The sequence below is a fragment of the Malaclemys terrapin genome, chromosome 5 (genome assembly GCF_027887155.1).
Source record: "Malaclemys terrapin pileata isolate rMalTer1 chromosome 5, rMalTer1.hap1, whole genome shotgun sequence".
In the NCBI taxonomy this organism is placed as follows: domain Eukaryota; kingdom Metazoa; phylum Chordata; order Testudines; family Emydidae; genus Malaclemys; species Malaclemys terrapin.
In genome coordinates, this window is record NC_071509.1 from 20,506,899 (window position 1) to 20,519,928 (window position 13,030).

General features: G+C 43.8%; 1 protein-coding gene across 4 annotated transcripts in view; it reads left to right on the forward strand.

Moving 5' to 3' along the window:
• SH3BP2 (SH3 domain binding protein 2) overlaps positions 1 to 13,030 on the forward strand; it is a 67,935-nt gene that overhangs the window by 34,122 nt on the left and 20,783 nt on the right. Inside the window, exon 3 of one of the 4 annotated variants that reach the window (XM_054030893.1) lies at positions 7,637 to 7,777. The exons of the other annotated variants lie outside the window; for them this stretch is intronic. Within the exon in view, the coding sequence (XP_053886868.1) occupies positions 7,656 to 7,777 (122 nt within the window). The 5' untranslated portion in view covers positions 7,637 to 7,655. The remainder of the gene's footprint in view (positions 1 to 7,636; positions 7,778 to 13,030) is intronic. 4 annotated transcript variants of the gene reach the window in all.

Below are 13,030 nucleotides of genomic sequence, written 5' to 3' on the forward strand. Positions count from 1 at the left end.
GGGTTCATCTGTATGTTATTACTAGACATGTTCTAAGTATGGGAGGAGCAGCCACAAACCAGTTCTCCAGAGACAAAGGGCTAGCCAGTTCCTCAGCTAGGTGTCAGTAAAATCAAATGGACCATCACCTGGTTAAGTGGCCATTCTTTGGCAGGAAAGAGGATGTGAGTAAAAATCTATATCTTGGCAAAGAAACAGCTGCAGGTTCCCAACTACACAGCGTTTCTGTCTCCTGAACATCAGCTGGAGATGATTCTCGATGAAAAGAAAATTATAAGATGAGAGAGCGGGCACCCCAAATCATTCCTCCCTTTCTCTTTACCCACGGCATCCACAACATCTGAAGAACAAAGGAAACCGCTTTGGAGTGGGGGAGAGATCCTGACTGAAAGGAATTCAGTCAGTAAGACTGCTGTAACATGTAGGGAGAGAGAACTTTGCTTTAAATTCACTTAGCTTGTTAAGTTAGGTATTAGTTGCATTTTATTTTCTTGTAACCAATTCTGACTTTTATGCCTCATTACCTGTTATCACTTAAAATTAGGGCTGTCAAGCGATTAAAAAAATTAATCGTGATTAATTACACTGTTAAACAATAGAATACCATTTATTTAAATATTTTTGGATGTTTCCTACATTTTCAAATATATTGATTTAATTACAACACAGAATACAAAGTGTACAGTGCTCACTTTGTTTTTGATTGCAACTATTTGCACTGTAAAAAAACAAGAAATCGTAGTTTTCAGTTCACCTAATACAAGTAGTGTAGTGCAGTCTCTTTATCGTGAAAGTTGAATTTACAAATGTAGAATTAAGTAAAAAAAAAAATAGAACAATGTAAAATTCTAGTTTATAAGTCTACTCAGTCCTACTTCTTGTTCAGCCAATCACTCAAACAAGTTTGTTTACATTTGCAAGAGATAATGCTGCCTGCTTCTTGTTTACAGTGTCACCTGAAAGTGAGAACAGGTGTTCTCAAGACACTGTTGTAGCTGGTGTCCCAAGATACTTATGTGCCAGATGCGCTAAAGAGTCATATGTCCCTTCATGCTTCAACCACCATTCCAGGGGACATGCGTCCATGCTGATGGGTTTTGCTCAATAACAATCCAAAAACAGTGCGAACCCACACATACTTATTTTCATTATCTGAATCAGATGCCACCAGCAGAAGGTCGATTTTTCTTTTTTTGGTGGTTCAGGTTCTGTAGTTTCTGCATCGGAGTGTTGCTCTTTTAAGTATCAGAGGGGTAGCCGTGTTAGTCTGAATCTGTAAAAAGCAACAGAGGGTCCTGTGGCACCTTTAAGACTAACAGAAGTATTGGGAGCATAAGCTTTCATGGGTAAGAACCTCACTTCTTCAGATGCAAGTGAAGAAGTGAGGTTCTTACCCACAAAAGCTTATGCTCCCAATACTTCTGTTAGTCTCAAAGGTGCCACAGGACCCTCTGTTGCTTTTTGCTCTTTTAAGACTCCTGAAAGCATGCTACGCACCATGTCCCGCTCAGATTTTCGAAGGCACTTCAGATTCTTAAACCTTGGGTCGAGTGTTGTAGCTATCTTTAGAAATCTCACATTGGTACCACCTTTGTGTTTTGTCAAATCTGCAGTGAAAGTGTTCTTAAAATAAACAACATGCTGGGTCATCATCCGAGACGGCTATAAAATGAAATATATGTCAGAATGTGGGTAAAATAGAGCAGGGGACATACAATTCTCCCCCAAGGAGTTCAGTCCAAATTTAATTAACACATTATGTATTTAACAAGTGTCATCAGCATGGAAGCATGTCTTCTGGAACGGTGGTCGAAGTATGAAGGGGCATATGAATGTTTAGCATATGTCATGTAAATACCTTGCAATGCCAACTACAAAAGTGCCATGAAAATGCCTGTTCTCACTTGCTGATGAATAAGAGGGCAGCATTTTCTCCTGTAAATGTAAACAAACTTGTTTGTCCTGGAGATTGGCTGAACAAGAAGTAGGACTGAGTGGACTTGTAGGCTCTGAAGTTTTACATTGTTTTGTTTTTGAGTGCAGTTATGTAACAAAAAAATCTACATTTGTAAGTTGTACTTTTACGACAAAAAGATTGCACTATAGTACTTGTATGAGGTGAACTGAAAAATACTGTTTCTTTTGCTTATCATTTTTACAGTGTAAATAATAAAAAACATACACTTTGATTTCAATTACAACGCAGAATACGATATATATGAAAATGTAGAAAAATATCCACAATATTTAATAAATTTCAATTGGTATTCTATTGTTTAACTGTGCAATTAAAACTGACTAATTGTGATTGTTTTGAGTTAATTGTGTGAGTTAACTGCGATTAATCGACAACCCTACTTAAAATCTATCTTTTAGATAAAGCAGTACAACAAGTTTTTTAATTACAAATCAGTATATTTGGATTCTTTTGCTTGGGAAACTCCATTTGGGGTAACAGGATTTGTGCATAATCATTTTCTATTAATGAAATGAAGGGCTTTATGTGAGCTTGTATTGTCCAGGAGAGAGCTGGGCAGTACAAGATGTACATTTCTGGGGCAAAGTCTTGGCAATTTGCTGGTGTCTCTCTGCAGTGTAATTCATAAGTGGCTGGCTATAGCACTCATATAATATAAATGGGGGTAATTTACTTGCTGGAGGCTGTGTGAGAGCAGACCAGGAGTGGTAAATCTCACAGTGAAACAGTGTAAAAGGCACCCCAGATTGTAGAACTGAGGGGACACAGTTCCCTGTTCATTAGTCCAGCTGTTCATTAGTCCAGATTGTACCCTGGATAATGTCACACTTACCTACCTCCCACTCTAAATTCTCTCTAAGCTGTGCAGCCATGTGGTTGCACAGCTGCCTATTAAGCCCCACACAGGGGCTCAGGGCTGCGGCGGAGAGAGGCACCCCTCCCCGTCAGCCCCAGCCGGGACCTCCCTCAGACTTGCTGTGGCCAGGGGAGAGGAGCCCTTCCCTCGGCCCGGCCCCACCGGAGCTGCCACAGTCGGGGAGAAGTGCCTCTCCCCCAGCCCTGAGCTGCTGCAGTGAGAGGGTTTGGGGGGGGGAAGTCCTCTCTCTCCCCCCCCCCCCACTGCAGACCCGGGACAGCCTGTACCCCAATCCTTTGCCCCACCCCAGAGCCTGCACCCTCACCCCTATGCCCCAGCCTTGAGCTCCCTCCTGCACCCCAAATCCTCATCCCCAGACCTGCACCCCCAGCCAGAGCTTTCATCCCCCCCATACCCCAACACTCTGCCCCAACCCTGAACCCCCTCCCACAATCCGAATCCCTCGGTCCCACCCCCACCACACAAATTTTATGTGCACCAACATGAAGGTGATGTGTCACACATCACCTCCATATTGGTGCACATAACAAAATTAATTCCACACATGGATGTAAAAATTAGAGGGAACACTGCTCCCACTGTGAGGTTTTGTTAACATTTGTGACTAAGGGTATGTCTACACTACGGGACTAATCTAAATTTATATAATTCGAATTTTGGAAACAGATTGTATAAAGTCGAATGTATGCGGCCACACTAAGCACATTAATTCGGTGGTGTGCGTCAGTGTACCGGGGCTAGTGTCGATTTCTGGAGCACTGCACTGTGGGTAGCTATCCCATAGCTATCCCATAGTTCCCGCAGTCTCCTCCACCCATTGGAATTCTGGGTTGAGATCCCAATGCCTGATGGGGCCAAAAACATTGTCGCGGGTGGTTCTGGGTATATCCTCCCCCCTCTCCAGGGAAGCAATGGCAGACAACTGTTTCGCGCCTTTTTCCTGGGTGAATAGTGCAGACGCCATACCACGGCAAGCATGGAGCCCGCTCAGCTCAAGACAGCAGTCATGAACATTGTAAACACCTCGCGCGTTATCGTGCAGTTTATGCTGAACCAGAACCTGCAAAACCAGGCGGCGAGAGTGATGAGGATATGGATATGGAATTCTATCAAACCGCGGGACCCGGTGCTTTGGAGATCATGCTGTTAATGGAGCAGGTTATAGCCGTAGAATGCCGATTCTGGGCCCGGGAAACAAGCACAGACCGGTGGGACCGCATAGTGTTGCAGGTGTGGGACGATTCCCAGTGGCTGCGAAACTTTCGCATGCGTAAGGGCACTTTCTTGGAACTTTGTGACTTGTTTTCCCCTGCCCTGAAGCGCCAGAATACCAAGATGAGAGCAGCCCTCATAGTTGAGAAGCGAGTGGCGATAGCCCTGTGGAAGCTTGCAATGCCAGACAGCTACCGGTCAGTCGGGAATCAATTTGGAGTGGGCAAATCTACTGTGGGGGCTGAACGTCTGGGTGAGGAGGATATGGAACATGGTGAGGGGGGAAGGAGGTTATACAGCGGCTGCAGCGGCAGTCTGTTATCCTGCTGCCGTTCCTGAAGCTCCACCCTCCTTTCCCACATACCAAGCAAAGCCCGTAGACTGCTGCGGTTTTCCTGTTAACCTTCAGCAGCAGAAAACAAACTAACCCCGCCCCCCCATCCAATTCTCTGGGATGATCGCTGTACCCCTCCCCCCACCACGTGGCTGGTAACAAGGAAGATCCCTGCTAGCCAAACGCGAAAAGCTCAGGGCCAGTTCCCGCCCCCTCCCCCGTGCTTGGCTAACTGCAGGGAAGGATTTCTTTTCAGCCACAGGCAAACAGCCCAGTAGGAACGGCCACCTCTGTCCCCTTAATTAAATTCCCATATTTCAACCAGGTTACCATGAGCGATATCACTCTCCTGAGGATTACACAGCGAGATAAAGAACGGATGTTGCTTGAATGCCAGCAAACACCGGGACCGTATGCTGCCAGGCTTTGTCAGGCAATGATACCAGATTACTTGCTGCAAGCATGGCGTGGTCAAGTGTCCTACCATGGAGGACGGAATAAGGCTGCACTGCCCAGAAACCTTGTGGCAAGGCTTTTGGAGTACCTCCAGGAGAGCTTCATGGAGATGTCCCTGGAGGATTTCCGCTCCATCCCCAGACACATTAACAGACTTTTCCAGTAGCTGTACTGGCCGCAAATGCATCCCAAGTCCTCAGGGCAAAGTAATCATTAAAAAATGCTTGTTTTAAAAGCAAGTTTTATATTTTAAAAGGTAAACTCACCTGAGGTCCCTTCCATGGGGTCATGGTCTTGGATGTTGGGTTGGGAGGGTACTTCAGTCAGGCTGAGAAAAAGATCCTGGCTGTTGGGGAGAACGGAGTGCTGGGTGCTCTCCGCAAGCTCGTCCTCCTCCTCCTCTTCCCCGTCCGCAGAATCCTCAGGTGTAGCTGATGAGATTATCCCCGCCTCGGAATCCACGGTCAGAGGTGGGGTAGTGGTGGCGGCCCCCCGTAGAACTGCATGCAGCTCGGCGTAGAAGCGGCATGCCTGCGGCTCTGATCCGGAGCGACCATTTGCCTCCTTTGTTTTTTGATAGGCTTGTCTGAGCTCCTTGACTTTCATACGGCACTGATCTGAGTCCCTATTGTGGCCTCTCTCCATCATGCCCTTGGAGATTTTTTTCAAAAGTTTTGGCATTTCGTCTTTTCGAATGAAGTTCTGCTAGCACTGAATCCTCTCCCCATATAGCGATCAGATCCAGTACCTCCCATACGGTCCATGCTGGTGCTCTTTTTCGATTATCGGCCTGCGTGGTTACCTGTGCTGATGAGCTGAGCTATCGGTGGTCATCTGTGCTCTCCACGCTGGGCAAACAGGAAATGAAATTCAAATGTTCGCGGAGCTTTTCTTGTCTACCTGGCCAGTGCATCCGAGTTCAGATTGCTGTCCAGAGCGGTCACAATGGTGCACTGTGGGACAGCTCCCGGAGGCCAATACCATCGAATTGCGGCCACACTAACCCTAATTCGAAATAACAATATCGATTTTGGCGCTACTCCGCTCGTCGGGGTGGAGTACAGAAATCGATTTAAAGAGCCCTTTATTTCGAAATAAATGGCTTCGTTTTGTGGACGGGTGCAGGGTTAATTCAATTTAACGCTGCTAAATCCGAATTAAAGTCATAGTGTAGACCAGGCCTCTGTGTAGAGACGTTAACTCACCTTCAGGGCTCTGCCCCAGTGGTACTCAACCTTGGGATTGTGTAGAGGTCTCCGATACTTTTCAGCCACCCTTGCTTATTCCTTATTTCTAAGTGAGGGGAGGGGTCCAGGTAAGGTGGAAGAAGGACTTCAGGTGGTGTCCTGGTATGGAAAAGATTGAAAACTGCTTTCCTACCCAACACCGCCCCTTTCTCTATTTCAACCTAGACTATTTCCTCCTTTTCCTACAGCCTTTGTTCTCCGAAAGCCGTGCACCTAACCATACTGTTTGTAGCCTTCTCCTTTTTCCATATCATTCCTTGTGCTTGGAATCTCGCCCTCCCCTTTTGGGACACGGACTCGTATGTTCTTAACACACATCTTCCTTGAAACCTGTTGGTTCTGATCCACCAAAATAAGTGAAGTATGCAGTATACAGCATATCCCTCTTTTAAAAAAAAGTCTTGTCCCCACCACTCTGAACCGTGCTAGTCATCTATTGTATTATGTGGCTTAAGTGTGCTTTCTATCCTGTGGTGTTGGTTAATTCAGCCTGGTTAATTCCCACTATCAGTGGGGCATGTGATTTTATTGCATCTTTATAATTTAAGACCCTAAATTGAAGGGGCTATAACAGTATAAAATAGTGGTATTTTAAACATCTATATTATCATCATCATCATCATCATCTGATGGCCCTTAAATTGTAGAATTTTGCCTTTACGTTATAAGCTCCTTGGGGAAGGGGTTTGTCTTCCTTTATACTTTGAATAAGGTGAAGCATGCTGACAGTACACCTCTACCCCGATATAACGCTGTCCTTGGGAGCCAAAAAATCTTACCGTGTTATAGGTGAAACCGCATTATATTGAACTTGCTTTGATCCGCTGGAACGCGCAGCCCCGCCTCCCCGGAGTGCTGTTTTACTGTGGTGTATCGGGTCGCGTTATATCAGGGTAGAGGTGTATTTAAGATATTCCTACTATCATAGAGGGTGAACTTTCTGCATCAGTTTTGTGAGTACTTAACAAGGTGGCTGTCTTTAGTTCCTTCGGTTGAAAGAAGAGGGTCAACCTCCGGTTGCTTTGGGGAACATTAGAGATACATATTTAATCCATTCTGCTATTATAAACCACCACCATCTGAAACATTTGCTTCTCTTCATAAGCAGTAAGAAATCATTCTGAACCAGGCTTCCACTAGAGTGTAAACTCAAGCGTACAACCACGCACCCCAAACCTTCCTCTTTTTAATCCTCCATTTTCCCATGAAAAAAGTACCAAACCAGCTGTAATGGAAAATTCTCTCCCTTTTTGGCTAGCTGTCTGCCACAGGCTGAGATTTTTGTAAGTTTCATTTTACTACCTCTCTGGCGAATCAGGAAATCTGTGATGGAGATAATGTTGCCCAATGACCCCTGGAAACAGGAAGCAACACACACAGTCAACAAAAAAGAAAGCAACTCATTGCTGAGGCGTCCCATTTGACTATACTGCGCTGCGTGGAAGAGTCGGGCAGGGTTTTTTTTTTTTTTTTTTTTTAATATGAAACCTGAAGCTGCAGTAGCAACCATTACAAAGATATTTAATCAATAGGTGCACACTAGGGGGAGATATGATGACTTCCTTACCTGAGGCGGATTATAAATGGCTAATGGCTTCATCTGTACAAAGGAAACGCTCGTTCGGTGCCACGTTCAGTAAGAAAGCTGTGTGCCAGTCAGATCTTGTCATCAGGTTAGTATGAGTTTGTGGTTTGTTAATGCCCTTTTCCTCTTATTTACATAAAGAGTAAACTAATAAGATATTACATCCTGAAAAGAATTCTCTTTTCTTCTTGACTTTTCTATGTGGATTAAGAATGAATCCGTCTTCATTTAAAAAAAAAAAAAAAAAAAAAAGCGGGGGTCGGGAGAATGGGGAGGAAGGCACTTTCATGAAATTAAAAGCCAATCAAGACACTATGTGCACATTAAACTTGCTCATAATTGAATGCTTTGCAGTGGGATTCAGTCCCCAGTGTCTCTCTTCCCATAATACTGACTGGACTTCCACAGCGTTGCCAATATCAGTAATTCTACTTTTTAACAGAACTGTTGTTGAAAATGGAGGCAGGAAAAGGATTAACCTGAGAAAATTTAAATTATGTTGTGTATCTGATCTTTTTATTAGAAGTTTCAGTCTGAAATGGATTTATGTAGTGGAAGAGCACCTGAGGTCTCCGCAAGGTTAGAAAATCCAGTTATAGGAACAGAAAGTAAATGTGTGGCATGGTGAAGCTGAAATGAGAGTTTTGTTCTGACATGCTGAGAATATGCTTTTTTTTTTTTTTTTTTTTTTCTTCCTCAGTAACAGTGCTCTTTGCAGCCTGGCTATGTGTATAATGTTGTCTCACTCTTGACTAGGCCACTTGTGAAAGATGGAAATCTCAATTGTTCTTCCCTCTATCTTTATTTATTGCAGCATTCCTTTTGTTGTATTATTTGTAGGTTCAAAAGCTTCCCAGCTGAGATCTCACTTTTCATGAATGTATTGTCAAGATGGGACTTAGATGAAATGCCACAGTACATGCGATATTATGGCACTTCTTAAAATTCTCAAACATAGTGTATGCTGAGACACTTCTGACAAACTGAACTCAGATTTAATGTTTTGTGCTGTAAATTTGAGGCTGTTTTTCATTTGCTGACCAAATTGATCCCCAGTGTTTAACAACACAGGGTGTAAATAGTATCACGGAAAGCTAAAACATCCAATATAACCTTTGGTTGGTGAAAACTCAGTGGTTTTTAGGCCTGAATCCTGCAAGATGCTGAGCAGTAACTGCAAGATACCAAGTTGCTTCATTTCCAGTTGAATTCAGTGGGAGTTGGGGCACATAGTGCCATGCAGGGTGAAGTCCTTAACTGTTGTTCTGTATTTGCTTTAATTTAGGCTGGATGTCTTTGCAACATTCACAGATTTTTAGATTAATGGATTTTAAGGCCAAAAGGGTCTGTTGTTGTTCTACGATACACTCCAGATTTTGAGGGCAAAATTACATTCGTTTGGGTTCTTTCTTTTTCATTTTATGTAAATCTAAATGCATAACTGAATCTAGCTGCTATATATACCCGATGTGCTCAAGAGATTAATGGAGGAATGGATAGGAATAGGATTTCATTTCTCGATAAGATTTAGATAATTGATTTGAGCACCCCAGCAGCTGCAGAAATCTGCCACCTTTCTGCAGTTGATGGGTTTCAGTAACCAAAGGCCATTATACCAAGATTGAAGACCTCTCTGCACCCTCATGTTGAAGTGGTATTACCAAGTGGACAATACAACATGAATCGCATCTGCCTTCAGCTGTCTGTATGATGTTATTTGCAGTGCTGTTGTAGCTGTGTTGGTCTCAGGGTATTAGAGAGACGGTGTATGTGAGGTAATATATTGGACCAACTTCTGTTGGTGAAAAAGATAAGCTTTCGAGCTGACACAGAGCTCTTCTTCAGGTCTGTAAAAGGTAATCAGAGTGTCACAGCTAAATACAAGGTGGAACAGATTGTTGAGCAGAAGTAGTTAGCATTTATTCTAAGGGACCATTCAAGGTGAAGTGGCCTATTAATGTCCCTGTAGTCACAGGACAAAAAAGGGGGCTTGTTATCAGAAGCAAGCTCCCCACAGGACCCACCAACTCAAAGTGGCACCAGATCCTACCATAACAGATGTAAAACCTGTAAACATATCTCCACTGCTACTATGATTGATAACCCCCCCCCAAACACACCCTTCAAGATCCATCAGTCCAAGGCATACCTCTCACTATGTGTAATGTGCCCATCCAGTGCACGAAATGCCCCAATAATGAAGTGAGTGAAACCAGACAATCACTATGCTCTTGAATGAACTCGCACAGAAAAATGATAAAAGACAAAACCACCATATCACCCATGGGTGAACACTTTTATAAAATCACTCCATGTGTGATCTCTCAATCTTCGTTCACAAAGGAAACCTGCACAACACCATCAAAAATGTGCCTGGGAACTTAAATTCATAATTTTGCTAGACACTAAAAAGAACTGGATTTATGGCTTATTACAGTAATCTGTGATGCGTTAAGACCCCTTTTGGCCTGTGACTGCAGAGGTGTTAATGGGCCACTTTAACTGGAATGGTCTCTCAGCACATATTCTACCTACTTATGCTAAACAATCTGTTCCATCTTGTATTTAGCTGTGATACTCTGAGTACTTTCCCCAAGCCTGAAGAAGAGCTCTGTGTAGCTTGAATAGGGTGACCAGACAGCAAGTGTGAAAAATCGGGACGGGGTGTGGGGAGGTAATAGGAGCCTATATAACAAAAAGACCCCAAAATCGGGACTGTCCCTATAAAATTGGGACATCTGGTCACCCTAAGCTTGAAAGCTTGTCTCTCTCACCAACAGAAGTTGGTCCAATAGAAGATTTACCTCAGTCACCTTGTCTCTCATGTATGCTGTTGGCACAAACACACTGTAGCAATACTTTTTTTTTTTGTCCAAATAACTTCCCAAGTAATCCATCACAGCAACTGCAGCTATGTTCAAATTACCTGTGATAGAGACTCAGACTAACTTAACCCATTAACAACCTATCTAGAACCTGTCCTGGAAAACGATCCCTCACTCTCGTGAGGTAAGAACCTCACTTCTTCAGATGCAAGTGAGCTTATGCTCCCAATACTTCTGTTACTCTCAAAGGTGCCACAGGACCCTCTGTTGCTTTATGCCTGCATCTGTAATTTTCACTCCATGCATCTGAAGAAGTGGGGGTTTTTACCCATGAAAGCTTATGCCCAAATACATTTGTTAGCCTTTAAGGTGCCTGTGACGTTGTGCAGTCTATATGGTTTTATAAGTCAATATAATGTAACTGAGATAGTTTTAGAGAAAATACGGTAATAAGTGAATGTAACGTAACTGGGATATGCTTCATGCAAAAGGTCTCTTGTAAGGTATCATTACAAAGCTTATAAGCTACTGAGTATGATCATCTGATTTGTATAAATGTACCACTCTTGTATCTAAAACTAGAAATATAAAATGTAACTCTGAGGGCCTATTGTAATTGTGTAAAGTGTGGACCATTAATGATGGTTTGGAATCTTGATGACTCCCATTGTCTGCAGATGGCTGTATTTACCTGTGAGTCTTCCTGTATATGTGTGTGCTGGCAAGTGAGTAATGAAGTCTTGCAGTGACGTGATCATGTCACCTGAACTGGAATCCATCTTTAACCTGGTGCTTTTCCAGTGAGGGGGGGGTGGAAAACCAGAGAGACAAAGAGTTCCCGCCTTATGCAAAAGATATATAAAGGGGGGAAGAGAACAGAGAGGGGGAGGAGCCATCATGAAGAATCCCCTAGCTACCACCTGAGCTGCAACAAGAGCTGTACCAGGGGAAAGAATTGTGCCCAGGCCTGGAAGATGTCCAGTCTGAGAAAAACTTACTGAAGCATCTCTGAGGGTGAGATTATCTGTATTTAGTTTGATTAGGCATAGATCGGCGCATTTTATTTTATTTTGCTTGGTGACTTACTTTGTTCTGTCTGTTACTACTTTGAACCACTTAAATCCTACTGTCTGTATTTAATAAAATCACTTTCTATTTAGTAATTCACTCAGAGTATGTATTAATACCTGGGGGAGCAAACAACTGTGCATATCTCTCTATCAGTGTTATAGAGGGCGAACAATTTATGAGTTTGCCCTGCATAAACTTTATGCAGGGTAAAACGGATTTATCTGGGTTTAGACCCCATTGGGTGTTGGGCATCTGAGTGCTAAAGACAAGCACACTACTGTGACCTGTTTTCAGATAAACTTGCAGCTTTGGGACAAGTGATTCAGACCCTGGGTCTGTGTCTGGAGCCAGACGGGAGTGTCTGGCTCAGCAAGACAGGGTGCTGGAGTCCTGAGCTGGCAGGGAAAACAGGAGCAGGGGTAGTCTTTGCACATCTGGTGGCAGCTCCCAAGGGGGTTTCTGTGATCCAACCCGTCACAGTGCCACCAGACTCCTTATTGTTTTTGTGGATACAGACTAACACGCCTACCCCTCTGATACATTAATACTGAGTTCGTTTACCAAAAACGTTGCAAACTCCATTTCTAATTGTCGTCTTGCAAAAGAAGAAACCCTCAGCATGTGTTAAGTACTTGCTCTAGGTAGAGTATGAATAGGCTGTGTGGTATGCTGGAGAGTAATGTGACCACACTGTGTTGTGTTTCAAAGAAAACTCTTCAGTATTGAAGACAGTCCTACAAATTACTGTTCCTGTGTTCTTCCCCGGCATACTATAGAGCGCACAATCTTCCTAGCTGACGTGGGATTGTCCTGGAAAGTCCCTGAGGAGCCAGGTAGGCCAGGGACAAGGCCCTTCCTGGTATGCTTTGATTGTCTTTGGATTAGTCTCAGTACTACTTCAGTTGGGGAAGGAGGTGTGTTCAGTGACCACTCTGTTTTTGTTTTTTGGGGGGAGGGGAGTGGGATGGGTTGTTTTCTTGGCTTGGTGAAAGTGACGAAAATTAGGCAAAAAAATTCATCCCTTTCTTAAAAACAAACGCTTGTTACTGTTACAAGGAACTCTCAGAATGAGCTGGGGAAAATTCTCCGAGTAGCCTCAGCGAGAGGCCCCATTCTTATCCTGGTTATGCTCTGTGTAGAGCTGGAGTAGTTCCATTGACTTTATTGGAGAGACTTGGTACTTACACCACTGTAATGGAGGCTAGGTACACACTGCAGCTTACATCGGTGTAAGTGATGTCTCTTGGGTGCGAATAAGCCACCCTCCTGAGCAATGTAAGTTACACCAATCTAAGCGCTGGTGTGGACAGCGCTATGTTGGTGAGAGAGCTTCTCCCACCAACATAGCTACCGCCGCTCGCGGGGGCTGGAGTAATTAAGTTGATGGGAGAGCTTTCTCCTGTCAGCTTAGAGCATCTGTGCTAGCAGTGCACCTAGGGTAACCA